At 43.9% G+C, this 21,691-nt stretch overlaps 1 protein-coding gene across 1 annotated transcript in view; it reads left to right on the forward strand.

The window, feature by feature from the left end:
* Positions 1-668: 668 nt before the first annotated feature.
* Positions 669-21,691, forward strand: part of dntt (deoxynucleotidyltransferase, terminal) — a 77,629-nt gene continuing 56,606 nt past the window's right edge. Inside the window, exons 1-4 of the mRNA XM_048270093.1 lie at positions 669-859; positions 6,418-6,592; positions 11,764-11,865; positions 20,564-20,734. Coding sequence (XP_048126050.1) covers positions 669-859; positions 6,418-6,592; positions 11,764-11,865; positions 20,564-20,734 — 639 coding nt within the window. The remainder of the gene's footprint in view (positions 860-6,417; positions 6,593-11,763; positions 11,866-20,563; positions 20,735-21,691) is intronic.

Here is a 21,691-nt window from a genome sequence, read left to right on the forward strand (position 1 = left end):
GCGGTGCTCCTGGGGTGTGTCGTTCCCCAGACTCCCTGGGCTCTGTGTCCTGGATCCAGTCCACATGATGAAACCATAATCAGACCAATTTAATGAGATCTGCTCTGTGAGTTTTGTCGCACTCTTTGGTGAGCAGATACCTTTGAATATTTGAGTGGAACACAAGAGACTCTGTTTGGAAAACAAGGGCGCTGAAAATGCATCTGAACAGTCATCAGAAGTGACTGATAGTTGACAAAGTAGGGCTGTCACAAGGTGCTTTAGAGAAAGGCACGCCGCTGTCTATAGGCTTTTGTTTTGGCAGTTAAACACCACTCCACAATCACCAAATCGTTGACACCTGTCACCAGAATTTCCTCCACTCTGCCAGAGGCACCATCTCAACTGTCACATTGTTTTTTTTTTGTTCCCACACTGAAAAATAAGAGACTCCTGGCACCAAGGCTGCCGTCTTCTGGAGTGCATCAGAGGTAGCGTTGAAGTGTGACATGAATGTCAGGCGACAGAGGCAGCCTAGAAATCAGAGAGCCTAGAAACCCTGCAGGAGAAACCCAGGAGAAAGGTAGAGAGAGAGAGAGTAAGAGAGAGAGAGGAAATAAGGACGAGAGAAAGACAGACAGAGAGAGAAAGAGAGAGAGAGAGGAAGAAGCAGAAAGAAAAAGAAAATTATGTTTCACTCCTCCACCTTGCCCCCCGCGAAAAAACGGCCTCGGCCCGAGGGCTCTGGTGCTCAGTGCCACCAGGTGAAGTTTGCCAAGGTGACCTTGTACATAGTGGAGAGGCGCATGGGCCGCAGCAGGAGAGGCTTCCTCAGCAGCCTGGCCAGATCAAAGGGCTTCTGTGTGGAGGACGTCCTCAGGTAGGTCCCTGAAGTTTAAACAGGTAAATGCCTACAGCTGAACAGATGTCGTTTAGCATAACTTATTCACTCCTCACTGACGTGAACTTACACATTCTTTTGATGTATATAAGCTGTTCCTTACCATATGTTTATTTTAACTAGGAACTGTTTTTATGGAGCCTATAGTTATATCATGTATTGAAATTATAATATTTGACCCAAGGATTTCATAGAAAATGAGGCAGGAACTTTCTTTTACTGTGTGAGTGAGAGCTACAGCATGGGAGATACTAAATAGCAACAAACATTTGTAGGTAGGCAATTTATTTTGTATTATTTTGAAGTGTTGACCCCGCATGCCCTCCACAGAACAATACACTTCATGGAAATGTAGGGATGTCTGAGAACAACAGCTTTTTATCCAACTGGGTTAAGGGGTTACATGTTCATAATGACTCCAGCAGTGTCATGGCAAATTATCCATCACACACACACACACACACACACACACACACACACACACACACACGGCTTTGACTTTTGCCCAAAAATCATATTCGAAGTTCGTTTGTTTATTAATATTAAAATTCGAATATATTCGAATATGTATTAATAATATTTTAACTCAGTAAGACCGATATTGGTATCAAACTTAAGTTCTATTTGTTCTGTCCACCAGAGGGCAGGGTATCAGTCAATGTCAATAGACTACGTGCACGAAAGGCTGAGCATTTATGCGTGTGTCAAAATTGTTATTATTGAGCATAGGGCTGGGCGATAAAAATGATAGCGATATGTATCGCACATGTAATCGATATCAATAAAAAATACGTTCGATAGAAAATTCATAATTAAAAGCAACACACACCTCCTGCCTTATGTTGTCAATAAATAAAATAGGCTAAATATATCTTGCATTGTAGTATGTCAAACTCTACCAGAGTAGGCGGTAGAAGTAGGCCTAACGTTACCTCTCTCTCTCCCTCTCAACAGGGCATCCCTCCTCAGCATGCACATGTAATCTAAACATTAATCGTGCAAGACGACTGACTAAATTGCTATTAAATCCGGTTAGCATCATTAGCATCGGAATTTGTTCAAAACTACTGCATTCAAATTGACTGCTAAATTCTAATCATCTCAATCCCAATGCAAATGGAAAAGTATTTTCCAAGACTCAAACGGGCCTGTCCCAAGGAGAAAAAGTATTCAATTGAAACTTAAACACACGTGGGGAAACTGAACAGTCTAACCATAGACTATGATAAACTAGCAAATTTCTTTTCTTTTTTCTTTTCTTTCTTTTCCCTGTTTGCTTTGATTGATAACTAAGGTGATTAAAATCAGAGGAAGGTTAAGTTTAAAATAAAAATGTCTATGTGGGAGCTGAGCTCACTAAGCGCGAACCAGCCAGGATGCTAACCTACAGGAGCCCAGATGGCCAATAATAGCCTTGCTAATGAGCTCGCGATTTCACTTCAGAAGGCGTGAAAAAAACCTCGGAATCTGAATTGAAAACAACGTTTAGGCTACAACCAAATACATTTACAAAAAAATATTTCCATATATTTCCATATTAAGAGATCCCTAAAATTTGTTCCAATATCTTTAATTTTTAAAATAATCGAATTATATTCGAATAACGAAGTTCGGAGTTAAAGCCCTAACACACACACACACACACACACACACACACAGAGAATGGGAGCATCGGAATGGGAGCTTTATCCACTCAGTGCCAGGGCCAGTGGCCACTAAATACACACTATGCCAGGCATAAGTATAGGCACTATACTGGTGTTCACAGTTTATGCCAGACCTCCTGCAGCTGTGTGTGTGTGTGCATGTGTTTGGTAGGAGGTGGGGCCATAGGGAGTTGAATGAGTGGAGGTGGAGGATGGGGGGGGGGGGGTTGGATGGGTGGGTATTTGAAGGGTGTAACTGCTGCCAGAAGAGCTCCATTTGCCACAACCCAGCCAAAGACATGGCAACATTCCCAGAAATGCAGCTTGAGTTTGTCGAGCACCTACAGTTGCACACGCTGCTCAGTACACTGCGCCGAAGCCAACCACAGGAAACAGACCAGCCACTGCCACAGAAAGAGAAAAAAACGGACAACTTGTAAGCTGGTAGAATTTGATATCAGCTTCTGTTTGATAGCCTAGTCTTTTTTTCTCTGCATGGTTGAGGTCACACACACACACACACAAGAAAGAACTCTCAGAACATATACCAGCCACACACTGCGATTACAGCATTTTGCAGCTTTGTGATAACGTTTTTTTACACGTTTTTTTGAAACTTGTGAAAAAAACATTTTTGGGAATGGAGTAGCTATCAAAAAGTTGTTTTGGGAAACGAGTAGCTATCAAAAAGTTTTTTTTGTAAAGGAGTAGCTATCAAACACTTGGCAGTGCCAAATGAGACAAAGTGTCGTTTGAGTGGACATGAATGGTTTTATGAGAGAGGTCTAAGGGAAGCACTAACATATGATATATAGGGATTAGAGAGAGACTGTGCCACTGTGAATCACATCAATGCTGTGAAGCAACAATGCCACACAACCTGGGTGTACTCTTGACCTTTAGGCAAAAGCTAAAAAAAATAATGCAATTTAACAAATTAATTTATGCATGCCTAGCATCATACATACCCAACCAACAAACATACACAAGCAGATAAACAAACAAGCCCTTCGATCTGACATGTCTTAACTGCCATGTCCTATAAAGTCTTTAACCAATCCCCTCTGAACTACAGTCGTCTCATTCACCATCCTGTATTCACAGCAAACCAGGTGGGCTCCTCACACTCACCATCTGCAGATTCCGCTAACAGCTCAAATACTCCATTGTTGGCACTCCTGCTGACACCGCTGAACAGAGCTCTGAGGCAAGGGAGGTATACCGAAATAGCCTCCACTTGGGCTGGTCGGCCATGAGGGTTTTTGACTGCAAATCACATAGTCAGTGCCACGTCATGATATTTCGCTCTCCTGATATTAAGTCGTGTTTTAATTGCCGACTTGCAATGACGTGCACGACTTAGTTGTGCTTAAATTTTCACACTTCTTTTGCTCATGAGACTTTTAAGAGTTTCAGGACAAAGACTAATTTAATGCTCCATGTAGGAGTAGGAGATCAACAATGTTTGATCGTTTTCCAGCTGCCTGCAACCAGCCAACACTCCCTAAATAACAATGATGTGTGTGTCTGGTAAAATTTTCTTTTTTAAAATGTATTTCTTAATGTATTGCACAAGACTCAATTAAAAGACCTGTCCAACTAAATCAGTGCTTTGTGTGGCTTTGCATAGCCTTCGCGGATCACTAAAATCCTGTACCTTCACGTCTCTTTATACCTAGGGTGGCCTTGAACCGGCAATGTGCTTCAGCAGAGCTGAATGCTGCTGCATGTTTACGCCTTCCCCATGTTTTAATCATGCCTCAATTAAAAGGAGAGAACATGGACGCATGTATGCATGAAATTAAAAAGAAGCATCTGTTTTCACAATCAAGTCTCCAGTTGACCTTGGGTCCTCCTTTCTAGTAAAGCTTTTGTGCTGCTGCTGTATATGTGACGTGGGGCTTGCCATGGTGTTCAGGCACTTGAATAGCTATCTGCTGCGTCAAATTTACCCTGGGCTTTTATCCGACAGCAAACCTGAAAACGCATTAGGGCGCTGACAGAGAGAGAGAGAGAGAAAGTGAGTGAGAGAGAGATAGAGAGAGAGAAGTGGAGGGAGAGAGAGGGAGAGGGCAGCAAACAGAAGTCAGAGAGAAAGAACATGAACAAAATATATGGGCAGCATAGAAGAAAAGGTATCAGACAAAGAATGCGTCATAAATATTGAAGGAGATCGATTGATATTTAGCACACTATGAAACGTACCTTGAATACAGCCCAAAGGATAGCATGATTTTACCTTGTTCACATTGCCACGTTAGTGATTGATTTCTGGAGCAAGGGCAGGGGAATGTGTGAAATCCTGCACTCACGTCCCCAGAGGCCACACAGCCAAGCGCTCACACAGCCTTACATTCTCTTAACAGGACTCTGCTGATGGAGACAGAAATATTTTATTTTATTTATTTATGTTTGAAGGGGTAAAGTGTGAGTGCTATTTTTGACTTAATGTGCCGAAGCATCTTATGTGGCAAAAAATAAAGATATGAAACAAAACAAAAAATAAATAAATAAAACAGTTGCACTTCTGTTACCCATTAGGCCTGCCTGAGAGACTCCAGTCAACAGCTGTGCTTAAAAAGCATTTTCTAAACTGTCAATGCACTTTTTTTTTGTTCAGGCAATTTTGCTCCACTTTTAAGACTTCTCAGAGTTTGCTAAAAGCTGATTTCACCAGCTCGTGCTGTTGCAGGTAGTGCTGGTCTGATCCCCTCGGAGAGTTGAGAGCCTCCTGGGTTTCCTTAAGCCTCTCTCCATTCATCTGCAGCAGATATGGAACATCAAAGGCCCACCACTGCCAAAAGACACAGCTTTCTGTGGTCCAACAGTAGATCCAGAAGTGTGTGTGAGTGTGTGTGTGTGTGTGTGTGGGGGGGGCTGTGCATATGCATCTGAGCATATGTGTGTACATGTGCAAATATCTGTGTGGACATGATGTGCATGTGTTCATACAGTACATCCATGTTTGTGAATGTGTGTGGTTTTTATGTGTGTGGTTTTTTATGCTTGAAAAGGCCTACAAGGGTGTCTGTTCTCACAAGTTAGCCCAATTAGTCAGCATCAATAACTCCAATTACCTCCCTTCTGCTTTGTGCCACTCGTGGGGAAAGTGAGGGTATGAAGGAGGGGTATCTTATCATTTGGGGACATTCAGGTATCCCAGGGGCCCTACTCCACTGATTCCCCCTCCTTAGGCCGCTCAGGTGGGCCCCTCTGTGGGAGTGACTCTGCATGGGTGAGTGCCCTGATTGGGGCAGTAATTAAACAGTGATGAAACAAAGTGTTTGGGGGAATGGGGAATTTCAGATGGCTTAGCTGGTGATGTTGGTGTGTCTGCTGAGAGCTTTGTTGTATGCTTGATCTCTCTCTCTCTCACACACACACACACACACACACACACACACACACACACACACACATTTGTTGGATCTGCTCTAATATTGTCATGGAGCCCAGCGCCTCAGATGTGTTGAATGTGATTCAGGTGTTGGGGAAATTATTCTTTCAGACACAAGCCAGAAATTCATTCAGAGTCTCTCACTTCTCCTCTGGATCAAGGGAAGGGGACCCATTCACACTGAATTCATCGCACTACAGTTCATACAAATTAAATAGTTGTGGTGGTGACCATGCTCTTTTCAAACCACACCAAAATAGAAGATTCAATTGCCTTTGAAGCCTGTGCAATCCACAACAAATGCTACTTATTTTACCATCCTTTTAGTTCTATTTGGATCAAACTAGGAGCTGCTAAATAAATCCATGTACCGAAATACAGAAATGGAAAAATCAATGGGCCTGCAAGTCTACGGTAGCTGCCAAAGTGAGAGGATGCCATGGGAATCTGGACGTGTTCCCTGACCGCACTCTGCATTGGTGTTGTGTGTGCAGCAATAAGGTGACCCACGTTGTGGCAGAGGGAAACCCAGCCAAGGAGCTGTGGGCCTGGCTGCATGCCCAGGCTGCCGGCCTGACCACAGACACGGAGGTGCTGGACATCAGCTGGTTCACGGAAAGCATGAGGGCGGGCTGGCCTGTGGCCGTGGAGAGCAGGCACCGCATCCAGGTGAGGTGCACTCTCTAGCTGTTGATGGCAGGGTTCAGGTGGGGTTAGGGTTGCCAGGTGGCAAGTGTTCTGAGTGATCTTCCTAGATGATGCATTTTCCAGACAGCAGTCACTAGGGGGTGCTGTAGGCCCACAGGGAGAGGTAGGCTATTTTTGTGTCTGTGTTGTGTGTGTTGATCATATGTTATCAATCTAATCCAGGCTCTAACTATACCCACAACATAAAGGTAGAAATTCGGTAGAAAAAAGAGTCTCATTCCCATTCCAAAATCCTTAAAGCTACCTTGTGTAAGAACTTCTCCCATCTAGCGGTGAAATTCAATATGACAACCAACTGAATATTACCAGAGAATGTCTAATAAGGGGAGAACTGCCACTCTCGTAAAACTTCCGGTTTCTGAACTGGTTGCAGTTCCTTCTGTGGTTCCACATGAGGGCGCTCGTCCACAAGTGCAGAATGCATGGAGGTCTATGGAGCTGTACCCCTCAAAATCCACTTTTCTCGGGATATAATTTTTTTTCAAGTAATTTGAGGAGGCAAAGAAAATACACTTGGTTGAGTATTATATTTTTAAAAGTCACTTATTTGTTCTTAAAAGCCTTTCAAATGTGTCAATGACGTCATTCATTAGCACAATGCTAGCGTGTTATGTGCAACAATGACCCAACCTGTAAGAAATCAAAAGGACTCGTTCATTCAACTTTTGACCTATAACCCATGTTGAAGTTATACAAACTACAATCAAATCTGAGATTTGTCAACGAAAGAGACAATTTTAGCCGTCTAGCTCCATTGACTCCCATTCATTCTGCACTCATGGCGATCGCCCCCAGTGGAACTCTGGTGGAATGGGACTTAAAGGACAGGTTCGGTATTTTACACTTAAAGCCCTGTTTTCAGATAGTTTATGATTAAATAGAACGATAAGATTGAAATTTGGACACATGCTGCTGTCCTGAGAATTTTCGGTTTCTGTGGTAGCGCCCCCCCTCCTCCAGAACGCTGCATAGGTGCACTGGAACAATACGTAAACATTGTTTGCTGGCCACAAATATCCTACAGATTCTTGCATGCGTACATTCTCATTCTCTCTCCAAAATGTACCCGTTCTATAGGCTGGCCAAGTGCGTAATTCTGCTGCTTAAAGTTGAACGAACAACTGTAATTATTGTACAGAAAAATGGACATTTTAATGTGGGAGTCTATGGACATTTGCTCGCTTTTGGGACCAGTACCTAGCGGATTTTCGATGTATTGCAGTTTTTCGAATTTCTGGGTAGGCTTCATTGTTCAGATTAGAATGTTGCCGCTTGGTAGCGACTCACATCGGGGAGTGACAACGTCTTATTAGACATTCTCTGATTCAGCCATTTGCACGACTCGCGCGTATGTATTTGGAATAACCATAGACTGTATATATAGAACTGGACAGTGTGCCGTCTGTTAAGAGTGATGCGAGCGTTAGTCCAGAGCCCCCTGGTGGCTGGTTGCAGTATAATGTGTAACTCCGCCCATCCTCATGTATTTCAATGGCCAAGTAGCCAACTTTCCGTGTCACTTTTCTCACCTAAAACTATTTTTGTATCAACAACCTTTTATTCGAAAAAATAGTTTTCAAGATGCTTCAATACACACAATTTTTCTTTTCTCGCTGAAATTATTTTTTTTTAATGTTATATTAACAAATCTAAAAAGGGCGTGTTTACACCTATGATTGACAGCTGGCTGGCTGCAGACACGACGCTTTGTCCATTATGTTTTACCGTCTAGGCTGCAGACACTACACGTCATCGCTCACTTATTTTAACTACACCTGATTTCGACACATAATCTAACCTAAATAAGTGTTGCTGTTATTATCATTAGGCTATATCTTATCACAGTCTGACTAAATACATATTGATAGTCATACATTGTGTAGTTGTTTGTAAGAGACATCGTTGTTAGTTGTGACCATAGACTGTATATATAGAACAGTCTATGGGAATAACAGATTCTACACTTACGAGAATACTTTGATTAGTAGGTGGAAATAATTACACATGAATGAGCACATATTTTTGAAAGAACAAATGGGTTTTTGCTAAGAATTAACTCAAAAAAGTACACAATGTAGCTGTAAAAAGGCTAATTGAATAGACATGATTTGAGGCTGGTATAAAATTGTGACTATATTAGGTTTGAAGGCCATTAGAAACAAACAAACAAACAAACGAAAAAAGAACGTTCTTTCAGTCACTATATGCAGGCCTACTGCCCTAACTCTAACCCTTTTCAAAAGACTTTTGACAGTGCAATGTAGACTGCGTATCTACTCGCTGTCTGTGCTGTAGTAGGCTATAGCCCATGTCTTGGACCTCACTTACTTACTTTAAAGTAGCCTGCCTCACGGCGGGCAGCGCGGCTATCAACTCTTGATCACAACGTGGATTTCCAGTGGATATGTCATAACGCGACAGATCTAATGATGTCGTTTTGACGGTTATCGACCTGCCTCACTGGCGGTCGGTGCGCCCTTTCCCACGGCTTGACTGATGTATCTCCTCCTCACTAGGGAGCAGGCACCAGACACACCTTGACATTCATGAGGTCTGTATAGCTGATAGATTCGCTTTATGAGACATGCATTGATTTAAAAAGCCCTGCAAAAAGCTGTGACGCTTACGTAGGCCTACATTGCACATAAACACAAAGTAAGCTCTGCTCTGGCTCGTTCTGTCAGTTTAGGGAGTAATTGCTGTTCTTTAGTGTTATATAGGCTTCAGAGTCAGTGTTATACTATTTACCAGCATAGACAATGCAATCTCCCAATAGCTAACTTGCTAGTATCTATTGAGGAGTATGGGGGTATTTGGGACATGTTGAAAAGCAAAACGTTTTGCTATGATTCCCGTTTTTTTCTTTTTTTTTTTTTTTAGCACATTTGGTCAAATGGTGTGCAACCTAGGCCTATGTGGTTTAAGCGAATTACGATCATCAGTTTTATCATTAGACTATGCGGGCCGATATTTCTGGGTGCAGGTACGCTAAAACTTTGTTTTTTATTTACTTATACACTAATTATAGTCAAATACAACTGCATGGTAGGCAGAAAAAAAAGTCACATTAATAAACCTTTGAGGTCATACACTACTCATACAGAACCAGAGTTTTACAGCCTTAGTATTTTTTGAGTAGCCTTGAGTAGAATCACAGGTTCCATGAGTAGACTGTTCACCACCATGAAGAGAGTGAGGAAGTAGCCTACCATTTCAATTCATTTCAACAGCTGATGCTAGGCTAGCTACTTCAGCTAAAAATATCCTTAGCCTACAGTATATACTGTAATTGACTGCCCCATCTTTAAAGGTGTCTGTCATGCTCACTTCTGGCCTTACAGGTGGCCACAATTTATGTCATCCATGTGGATTGGCTGACCTCATTTTAACTGCCAATCCACATAGACAACATATGGCAGCCAATTGGTTTGTTTGTGAAAATGTGTGAGCTGGGGTGAACATGAGGATTTTGAAAACTCCTAATCGTGCCTGTCAAACTCTCATGGTGATGAAGAAGTCTGAAATGCAGACATTTTGTCCTACACACTTTCGTCATCTGACTTCAAGTAGGTTTTGTGATCTTCGGTAGGCCTACATTAAGACAGCAAACTTTTGCTACATGGAAGCTAACTGCTTACTTGACAGACTTGATCTGACTTCACTGCGAGAGTTTGACAGGCACGATTGTTCAAAAATTCACATGGTATTTTCCCATAGGATAAAATCATATGGATCTTGATATCCTTATATGGGCAAAGATGGCTTTTTTGTAGGCGAAGTTCAGAGTTCTCTTCACTAAACCACCATATTGTAATCAACACAACTCTTAAGCCAGGTAGGCTATCGTAACACCCCCAATTATCACCACTTTTGTTCAGAAATTCTAAAACAACGATGTCGACACTTCAAACTTCAAAGACACTCCGTCTTGGTTTGTATAGAAATTGATATTAAGTGACAGACACGCAAGACGGCGGAAATACGGGACTGACGGTAATAGGGGGAGTTCCGATACATTAGCTAGGATAATTAGTGAAATTACCTGTGTTAAGTGCACAGGGAGAATGAATACATGATATGGCTTGAGTTCTACACCACTGATTTTGGAGATAAAAAAGATGGAACGGAAACGTAAACAGCTTAAAAAGTTACACTTTGAGGAGTTTTAAGGAGAGTGTGGTGATGTAATCGCCATGATTGTAGGCCTATTCTGTTTTAAAATGCCATTCCCTCGGTATAATTCGAGATACTCATTTTAATGGCTTTGAGAGATGTTATTCAGTTTGGGCTCAGAAATGCTTCCCGTGTTTTTAAGAAATAAGATGTCATGGTGCATTTGCTGCATTTTTAATCCCAAATTTTCATCATGATTTGTTGTAACTATTCTGAAGGTAATTTCCACAGCCACAGAGATCCTTTCAAAGTCATAATTGTTCCTGTGTGTATTAATATTACATGTGTAATCCTTTTGATGCATTACAAATGGGGCAGGCAGTGTCTCTCAAAAGCTGAAATTACTTTTTGGAAAGAACCAATTGGATTAGGTCTTACTAAATACTTTATGTCTCAGGTAAGTGAAAATAATTGATTGTGATGCCTTTCATCTCTGCGCCGATGATCATTAGCTTGCCTTGTTCCCCTTTATGACCTAATGCACAGCAAGTGGGTCAAAGTACTGTAACTTCTGTCCTCTCTCTCTCTCTCTCATTGCAACCTAGTTTTAACTTTTTATTTTTTGGGCTTTTATGCCTTTAATCAGACAGGACAGTGGAGAGACGGACAGGAGTCAAGTGGGAGAGAGAAATGGGGTGGGATCAGGAAATAACCTGGGTTGGAATAACTTGGGTCCCCCTGTGGGCACTTGGGTCCTAAATTTGATATGGACGCTGTAGCCAGTTGTGTCACAGTACCCCCTGCAACCTAGTTTTTATTTGCGGATTGTAGTTTGGGGGCAATCAGAGCTGAGTTTGCTGTCGGATTTTCACCATGTGTCTCCACTTCCGTCAGCATCCAGTCTCTGTCAAGAGATAGTTGTGAACTGCGTCATACAGAGAGAGCTGCTGTCTCACATTAACATTCTTGTGAGATGGATGCATGTAATTCTAACACATTTCAGTGTAATGTCTTCACAGGATACTTCTCAAGTGGGTTTACCAAGCACTTCAGAGTCCACGGTTTCTCAGTATGCATGCCAGCGAAGGACAACCCTGGACAATCCAAACAAGATCTTCACGGTAAAAAAGAGGAAAATGAAGGATAAAGCAAACACACACACACACACACACACACACACACACACATACTCTTCTCTTTCTTTCTCTTTCTCACACACAAATACACATACTATCTCTCACACACTCTGAAATGCACACATCTGCTCTGAATCAGTCACATTAACCCACAAACGAGCAGCATCTGCAGGTAGGCTGGCATGCCGTAGGGAGCAGTGCGGGGGAGCAGCGGGGTTGGCACGGGGTGGGATGGCACTGCGTGGGCCAAGAGCACACCAGCCAACCAGCCGGCTGGCCGCCCGGCCGTTCGTTCGTCCCGAGAACGCGGCGGCCGACACCTACCAGCAGTGCCAGCTGCGGACCAGCTGGAACCATCTGCTCCCTGACACGCCGGACGGCCAAGGCTGCCCAGCACCTTGTCTGTGTGCTTCAGGAGGCACTGTCCGAGGTAATGGAGCCTCTCCGTCATGCCAGCAGAGAGAGAGAGAGAGAGAGAGAGAGAGAGAGAGAGAGAGAGAGGGAGGGAGAAGGGTAATGAGACTGTATATGAAACCACCAGTGCAGTGTGTTCCATCCAAATTATGAGAGAGAGAGAAAGAGAGAGGGAGAGGGAGAGAGAGGGAGAAGGGTAATGAGACTGTATATGAAACCACCAGTGCAGTGTGTGTTTCATCCAAATTATGAGAGAGAGAGAAAGAGAGAGAGTGGGAGCGCGTTTTGTTAAAGCAAGACATGATTTCCTCTGAGGCTGTTTTTCACAGCACTTTGCTATGTTATCAGGCTGACTGGCTAGTAATGTGGACAAATTATTTCTCCATTTTTGGAAGAGTTCACTTTATTTTATGATCTTTTTGTGATTCAACCTGTGCTGTCAGAATGAGTGGGAGATTGCGGCTATGAGAGGGAGGGAGGAGGAAATGAGAGAGAGAGAGAGAGAGCAGAGAAAATGAAAGTGTATTCGAAAAGAGAAGAATAACTGGGGTCAGAAGGGGAGAGAGGCCTAGAGGTGCCGGTGGGAATGTGATGGCGGGGAGAGCCGGGCAGGCGAGGTGAGAGGAGCGCACGAGCGAGCATCTTGCTCCCCAGCCATGTTACGGAGAGCTGTCAATCAAACGCTCCCAAGGCTTGCACATTATTGATTCATTCATCGGCCTGTTTCTAGCCTCTCCTCCCCAAACGCGAGCCCCTTGTTCTCTCTCTTCTTCTTCTCCTCTCTCTCAGTCTTTCACTCAACCCTTTCCTTCTCACCTTCCTCCCTTCTCTCTGTCCGGCCGAACACTTGCCTTCCTTTGTATGGCCATCATGTTTTATTTCCTCTATTCTGGCGAAATCCGATTCACGTTCCGTGTCTCGGACACTCCCTGCGTTCCATGTGTCATCGTCCCGCCACCCCTGATGCTCCCTCTGTGGTCAATCCAGATATTGACAGATGTCAGTGGTGCCATGACTGACAGCTTGCATTAGCGACCCTCCTGACACGAGAGATGGGGGGCATGGGTGGTAAGAGGGGAGTGGTGGGGTGGGGGTGGAGAACCGGGAGCTTGCCAACACACTCTAATTGGGAGAAGAGGGGGAGAGAGAGGGAGAGAGTGAGATCTCATCCCGTGTTGTTTGCCTTCATCATGCGGACTCGGGGGATGTCTCACCGGTTCCTTGGCGGCAGCCCGGAGAGAAGGACTCAGGCGTGCTTGACTGATCTGAGGCCGTGTCCAATCGATCGTCATAACCATCCCGGGGAGCGCTTTGGCAGCAGGCTCATACATAACATCCACAAAGCCCCATCCCCAGATGAACGAAGGAAACACAATTTTTGGCATCCTCCTGAGCTTTGCCTATTTTTTGTTTGGATTTGATTTGCCAATGAAATAAAACAAAAAAGAAAACAAAGCAAATTAGGAAGAATTAATCGTTTGCTTCACTGATTCATTTTAAGGAGACACATGGGTCCAGTGTGAGAGAGCCCAGTGCTGATTAGACAATTTCAAAGTTTCTGTCGAATTGAGCCGCATCAGAAGACAAACTTGTTGGCTCTCGGAGGACACTGAGTGACCACAGTATTTTCACTCCAAGTTTTCCGGTGCCATGGGGTTCTGTGGTTTGATCCGTACACAATATCATCCGAGCCTAATACAGTTCTCTTTTTTTTTGTCTTTGTTCAACTGCCTAAACCGCCCGACTGTTACCCTCAATGGTGGAGCAGTCTTGATTGCAAAATATTTTTTAAAGCAGATGTTGCCATGGAGATCTTATTTTTGTTCTAGCAGATTATATCTATATGCCTTCCACAGAATGCATTTACTGCATAGAAAGTCATTCCTGGTGATTAACTTGTGTTTGCAAGTTTATTATATTTTTCTTCTAAGGTAAAAATTCCATGGATATTTGTGACTTTTCCCCCCTCCAGAACTTCAACTTAAGAATATTATAGGCTTTTTCTCCATGAATCAAAGTTATGAACTTTGGTATGAAGTTCATTGGCACTGATGCAGTGGTGGTGATATTCCTCCGATTCTGCTTCTGCTACGAGGGCGGTGTTGAGGAATCATTAGGTCCCAGATGTGACGGCGGCTCCCTTGATCCGAGCCAGCAGATGGTTGTAGAGCAGTCAGCTTCCCGGGTCGGCACGGCGTGGAGCCTGCATGCAGAGGGCCCTCCCAGCACAGCGGGCCCCCGGCCTCTCAATCTCACCATTAACTGCCGGCTCCATTCATTATGCACCACTGTGATGGGACTTCAAGAGCTGTGTGTGTGTGTGTGTGTGTGATTGTACCTGACAGTCTGTAAGCGCTTTCAGACATACGTGTAAGACCGGAGGTTCTGCCGATGTTAAACGGTGGGGCCGTATATCTGAACGACATATGGAAGTCTGAATTTAGCCGGTTGTTCTACTACTCCCCCCCTAGTATTTCCTCCGGACATTATGTAAATGTGCTGTGTCTGAACGAGGCATAGAACATGCGGTTAAAATTCACACCTAGTGAGAGGGCATGTTGGTGACATTTCTTTCGTGCGTCCATGTGGTTAGATCTGACTTAAATGCCAGTGTTATGATGGAGTGGCATAATGCTGAAAATCTCCGACCTGGAAAGATGCAGACATCACGGAGCTACTGTCCATGAGGGCATACAACATTTTGATAGAACACATGAAGGGAACAGCAAGAGACGTTGTAGCCTACAACTGCATGGCAAGGCCAAACGAATTCAAAAGACTGAATCACCATAAGCAGAAGGCGCTGAAAAGGCAGTAGCCTACAGCGACGTCGTTGACGACAATAACAGGAGTATTTAATAAATTGTTAGCCAACACGGTTTTCTGTTCATTGATACCTCGCTGAGCTCGCTGATATTTGTTGAGCATATATGCCTAGAGAAAATGAAAACGAAGAAAAGCCAACTTTGTTACAAGCTCCTTACATTAAAAGCAATAGACACATGGGGAGAGGATGCTTTTGGAAAAAATAAACCATGAAAAAACGAACAACTTCACTGTTATGTTAGTATTTTGTTTATTGCTTAAAAACGTTGTATGATGGCCTTGAAGTCTTGAGTTAGCCTACTGAATTGGCTGGTAGCCTACCATAAAGTTTGTGCATGCTCTCTCCAACGCAAACCAGATGTGGGGTTCTATAGCCAAGTCATTCTGGTACATAACGTTGAAAACAGATAAATGTGTTTATTCGAAGCACACATACAAATACTGTTTGCTTACTGGACTAGCCTACTTCAAGTATTAGCCTACGCACAATAGATTTGTCTTCTTTAGCCTACATAACGCATAGGCTACACTTTGTAAACAAAAAGCAGCTGTGACAGGCAGCGGCTGCATTTATTCTGCGTCATATCTCGCATCTTGTGAACTCTACAAGCCCCCACCCCTCACTCGACAACCACACGGAGATTCTGTAATGTGCGTGTATGTCGTTCACACATACGTCCGTATAAGGTCAGTATTAGGTCCGCAGGTTAGCATCATATCTGAATCATCCGAAGGGTAGGACCTCCGTTTGACAAACCTCCGCATGTACTCCGGAGGTTATATCTGAAAGCGCTTTGTGTGAACCAATTAATTGGTGTGAAATGGCTGGACCTTTACATGTACACTGCATGTGCATGTTTGTGTGTGTTCTAGAGAATCTTGTGTGTCTTGGGATGATGAATATATAGACCAGAGAGGGTTCAAGCGGAGCGAGAGGCGCAAACGTTCGACAATTTCCGCGTTCGATTATTGCAAGGGGGAGGGGGGGGAAATCCCCCTTTATGCAGACCAGAGTAAGCCCTTGCTGCACTAATGTCAATGGAGACTTGTGGAATTTTACCAATAAATTGGTCATTTTGTCTTTCTGGATTTGTTGAGGGTTTTTTGGAAAATTGTGTCATAATCTGTAAGTGTTTGGGATCATTTCAAGCCTAATAGTGTAATTTGTTAGCGTTCGGATTTGTAATAAAATAACTTAATATTAGACCATGCTGCTGCCAGTTACTGTCCGGTTGTTATCATGCTAGCTAGCCTCTTAGCTAAGGTAACATTTTAAACGGAGAAGTGTAATTTCTTTGAAATGACAACTAGCTGAATAACACTACTGACATTAGTTAAAGTGGATAGTTTATACTCAAGCGAATTTGCAACAGTATATTAAGTTTTTAAGTCCTTCAACTACTAGTCACTTGTTAGCGCATAGCTGTATTGCCATAGCTACTACCATCCACTTGTATAGCATTTTGTTAGCGTTAGCTAGCTAGCTAGCTCGGTTCACATGACTAATTAAATTATTCATATCATGTCCTTAAGAATGATTCATTGGTATCATACATGATTATGGACAATAATACTGTGAACACAATTATGTTTATCTGTTGTCCTCTACATACTTACAGCACACTGCCCCCACCTACCCACACACACTACACACACACACACACACACACACACTACACACACACACACACACAGTCACTGCTCCACTCCCCTCCCGCCCACACACACATCTTCACTGTCATCACATACATTACATACAGTACAATAGTAAGTTGACCCCCAACACACACATATCATCACTGTTATCACTTCACATACTGCTTGCAATAGTAAGTCCCTGACCCCCCACACACACACACTTACATCATCACTGTTATCACTTCACATACATACAGCACACTGCTTGCTACAGTAAGCCTCCTCTACATACTTGCTGCACACTGCCCCCCCCCCCCACATACACAGCAATTGTCTTCAGGATCTTCTCCAACACACATCCTCTACATACTTACAGCACACTGCCCCCACCTACCCACCTACACACTACACACACACACACACACACACACAGTCACTGCTCCACTCCTCCCCCCACACACACACATCTTCACTGTCATCATTTCACATACATTACATACAGTACTCTGCTTGCAATAGTAAGTCCCTGCCCCTACATACACAGCACATTATTTCATCAGGAAGCTTCTCCAACACACATCCCCAACATACTTACAGCACACTGCCCCAATACACAGCACATTGTCTCATGAGGAAGCTTCTCCAACACACATATTGCACACTGCCCCTCCCCACATACACAGCACACTATCCCATCTCCCCTGTCATCCCCCCAACACACACACCAAGACCCCTGCCAGTTGGGTTAGCCCCTTGAGCCGTGGATCTGCCCAAGGTGTCTTCCTTGGTAAGGGAGTTTTTCCTTGCCCCTGTTGCTCTTTGGTGGTGCTCCTTGTTGGTGCCCCCACCCAATCCCAATCCTCCCCACCTTTTTATGCAGCCCCTTGCCACTTAATCTACTAAACCCCTTCTACTGCACTTTTTTTACCCCAATAATGCACAAATAGGCTGACACCAGACATAATTTCACTGCATTTCTTACTTCCAGTAACTATATGCATGTGACAATAAACTTCCTTGTATCCTTGTATCCTTGTTATTGCTTATTAAGAGAGAACGTTTATTTAGTGACGTAGGGTGACACTCCCACTTATGCAGACCGGAACTGTCCCGTTTTGCTCCCATAGTAACGAATTACGTTGCTCTATCTTGCTAGTAATTAAGGATCTTTGTATAGACCCTTTCAACAATAAAAACAAAAACAATGCTTGAACATTCTATTTGGGCCCCAATCTACTTCCTCTGCATGATAACATATGGAATGTTAAAAAGGAAGTCTTGTGGGGCCAACTATGATGCTGATAATAGAACTCTCTTGAAAGGGTCCATATATGAAGAGTAAGGTGTATGAGAACGTTACTCTGTATGAGATGATGATGAGTGAGTGAGTGTGTATGTGTGTGTGTGTGTGTGTGTGTGTGTGTGTGTGTGAATGTTTGTCTGTGTGTGTGAATGTTTGTGTTTTGTTTATGCTCTGCTGACATGATCAAGCAGCGCCATCTCTCCTCTCTGCCATTTGTCCTAGCCTGGCTAGCGCCACCACTTCTCAATGAGACGTGGTCTGGGAACCAAACGTTAATTTTCTCGTATTTGAAAAAAATGCCCAGATCCGTTTATTGGGTGCCACGGATGTCTATCAAATGTGTCTGTGCATAGCTCATCATTGTCTTGCTTTCCCCCTTGATCTGTGATTGGTCCCCTATCTCAGGCGAAAATTTGCTCCATGGTCTCCAGGCTGCCTTAGCAGCGTGAATCAAATCGCACGCAAGGCAGCATGGGAACACCCAGGCTACATTTGTCCTACCCTGCAAACATTGGCCACGGGTCGCTGGGTGCTCGGTGTGGGGTCGTGTGCTTCATTGACCCAAAGCCTGCTGTCTGGGGAAAAATCTCATTTGGCCTCGCCCTGGTGCAGGTCAGGGTCTCGGATCTCCTAACTGGGCCACTGCCCCAATTATAGCCAGGAGAGCCAACCTTGGCCGAACTAACTGGCTGACTGAGTGACTTTTAGTGGCTTAATTTGCCCATATGAGGTTAGTTACACATGACTTGCTCCCAGGTCAGGAAGGCTGTGTCCGTGTCTGTGTCAAGAGACGCTGATGTAACGGAATCATTGTTTATGTAGAAGGAGATCATGTACGAACTCCAAATGGAATGAAGTCGAGCCTCATTAACCACTGTTTTTACTGCTGTGTGGGGACACAGGCATCCACTTCATTTTTGTAACGACCAATTAGTTATTCCCATATAAGCCCATCACGATGAGAAAGAAACAAGATTTCTTGGACTCACTTGTGTGGTAATTACCATACAGCAACATACAGCATATATAATCACCCAACATATGGCATATATAATCACCCAACATACAGCATATATAATCACCCACGGCATATATAATCACCCAACATACGGTATATATAATTACCCAACATACGGCATATATAATCACCCACGGCATATACTGTATGAACGCTCAACATACAGCATATATAATCACCCAACATACGGCATATATAATCACCCAACATACGGCATATATAATCACCCAACATACGGCATATATAATCACCCAACATACAGCATATATAATCACCCACGGCATATATAATCACCCAACATACGGCATATATAATCACCCAACATACGGCATATATAATCACCCACGGCATATACTGTATGAACGCTCAACATACAGCATATATAATCACCCAAAATACGGCATATATAATCACCCACGGCATATACTGTATGAACGCCCAACATACAGCATATACAGGATGATCGCCCAACATGCAGCATATATGATCTTGTATGCAAACCTTCAGTATATCGTGAGGACTTGGAACATTATGTGCTCTCTGACATGTCTGTTCTATAGTGCTAATTCGTTGAAGGGGATGCTGACGTGACTATATGCATTCTATAGAGAGAAGGCTACTGTATATGGTTGTTATGGTTATTTGAAGGCTGCCTGTCTGATTGGAAAATGCATCTCTTGTTAAGTACATGCACCCTTTAAGCAAAATGAAATATTCATGTGCAGAGAATAGCAGCAACCTCCCTCTACAGCCTGTCACAACCATATTCAAGAGGCTTACGAGGAAAAGCAACCTCACAAAACCCCCAATGCATATCCTCTTTTGCCATAAACATGCGGACAGCACACACACACACACACACACACACACACACACACACACACACACACACATAAACACACACACACACACACACACACACACACACACACACACATAAACACACACACATAAACACACACACATCCATTTACACATAGAGTGAAAAGGAAGTCCTTGCCTTTGTTTCCCCACCATGTTTCTACAGAGAGGATGTGTAGCACTGGCCCTTGGGGGATCTTGTTGTGAACGAGTTGAAAATGACAGGCTCCTCTCTGCTGCTGACAAACACAAATGTCAGTGCACGGTCATACGGAACAGACCCGGGCACTCAGGCCTGACATTCTACAGGGGAAGGGGAGAGAAGGAGGGAGGGGAGGAGGGAGGAGAGGAGGGAGGAGAGGAGAGGACTGGAGGGAGGAGAGGACTGGAGAGAGATAGGAAGGGAGGGGAGGAAGTATGTCTGCCGGTGTGATCTGATTCCTGTCTCCTTGCCATTACGGGTCAGTGGAGATGAAGCATAAGTATGCACCTGACATGTCTCTCTCTCTCTTTCTCTCTCTCTCTCTATCTACCTCTCACACACACACACACACTCTTATGAATTCAAATTCCATCTCTCCCTCCCTCCTTCCTTCTCTGATTCTCCGTCCCTCCCTCCGTAGGATGCCTTTGAACTTCTGGCGGAGCACTCTGACTTCTGCGACAGCAAAGGTCCGGCTCTGGCCTTCAAGCGTGCGGCCTCGGTTCTGAAGAGCCTGCCTGCCATGCTGCGAGGCCTGGGGGACATGGAGGGACTGCCCTGCCTGGGGGAACAAACACGGGCCGTGATGAAGGTCTCTCTCTCTCACACACACACACACACACATGCACACACACACACATGCACACACACACATACACGCACATACACACGTACACACACACGCACACGCACATACACACACACACACATGCACACAGACACACACTTACACACATACAGACGCACAGCACACCACACACACACACACACAAATGCGCATACAAATGCGCATGCACGCCCATACTCAAACATACACGCCCATACTCAAACATCTCTCCAACCAGCCAGAAAGCTTTGCCTGAGGATACACAACACACATACTGACCCTGTGGCCATAGAAAGAACAGAGAGAGAAAGAGAGAGAGGGATAGGGAGAGAGAGACAGAGAGATAATCCCTTAGTGCTTCTCGTTAGATTGCAGTGAATGACAGCGGGAAAGGTATAATCACAGTAGCAGTGGAGAGACTAGACTACTGATTGTGTGTGTGTGTGTGTATGTCTGTGTGTGTCTATGTGTGTGTGCGTGCGTGTGTGTATGTTTGTGTGTGCATGAGTGAATTCTTTAACGAGAAATTAAGTAGCTGTAACAGTGCTCATGTCTAGACTACGCACACTCTCCGTCTGTGCTCCTCTAAGCCACTCATGTTTCTGGTCATCACAACAGGGGGAAGAAAAGGATAGAGATGAAAGAATAAAGAGAGAAAGAGAGAGATAATTTAGTGAGTGATGGAGAGAATTCACTCACTGCTCAATCATGCAAATGAGGAGTCTTCTTTACATGAGCACTGGGAATCAAGATAAGCGAGGTGCCATCTTACTCTATGGGGCTGTAAAATGATTTATGCGATACATTAATATGCCTTTTTACACAACTTCAGCATGTTCGGTGACATGCCATTGGTAATCCCATGAAGGGAAAAAAAAGGAAATGATGCACTGCACATACAGTATGAAGTTATTATGGCCGTAAGAAGCAGAGAGAAACAAA

The sequence above is a fragment of the Alosa alosa genome, chromosome 18, assembly GCF_017589495.1.
Source record: "Alosa alosa isolate M-15738 ecotype Scorff River chromosome 18, AALO_Geno_1.1, whole genome shotgun sequence".
NCBI classification, from domain to species: Eukaryota; Metazoa; Chordata; class Actinopteri; order Clupeiformes; family Clupeidae; genus Alosa; species Alosa alosa.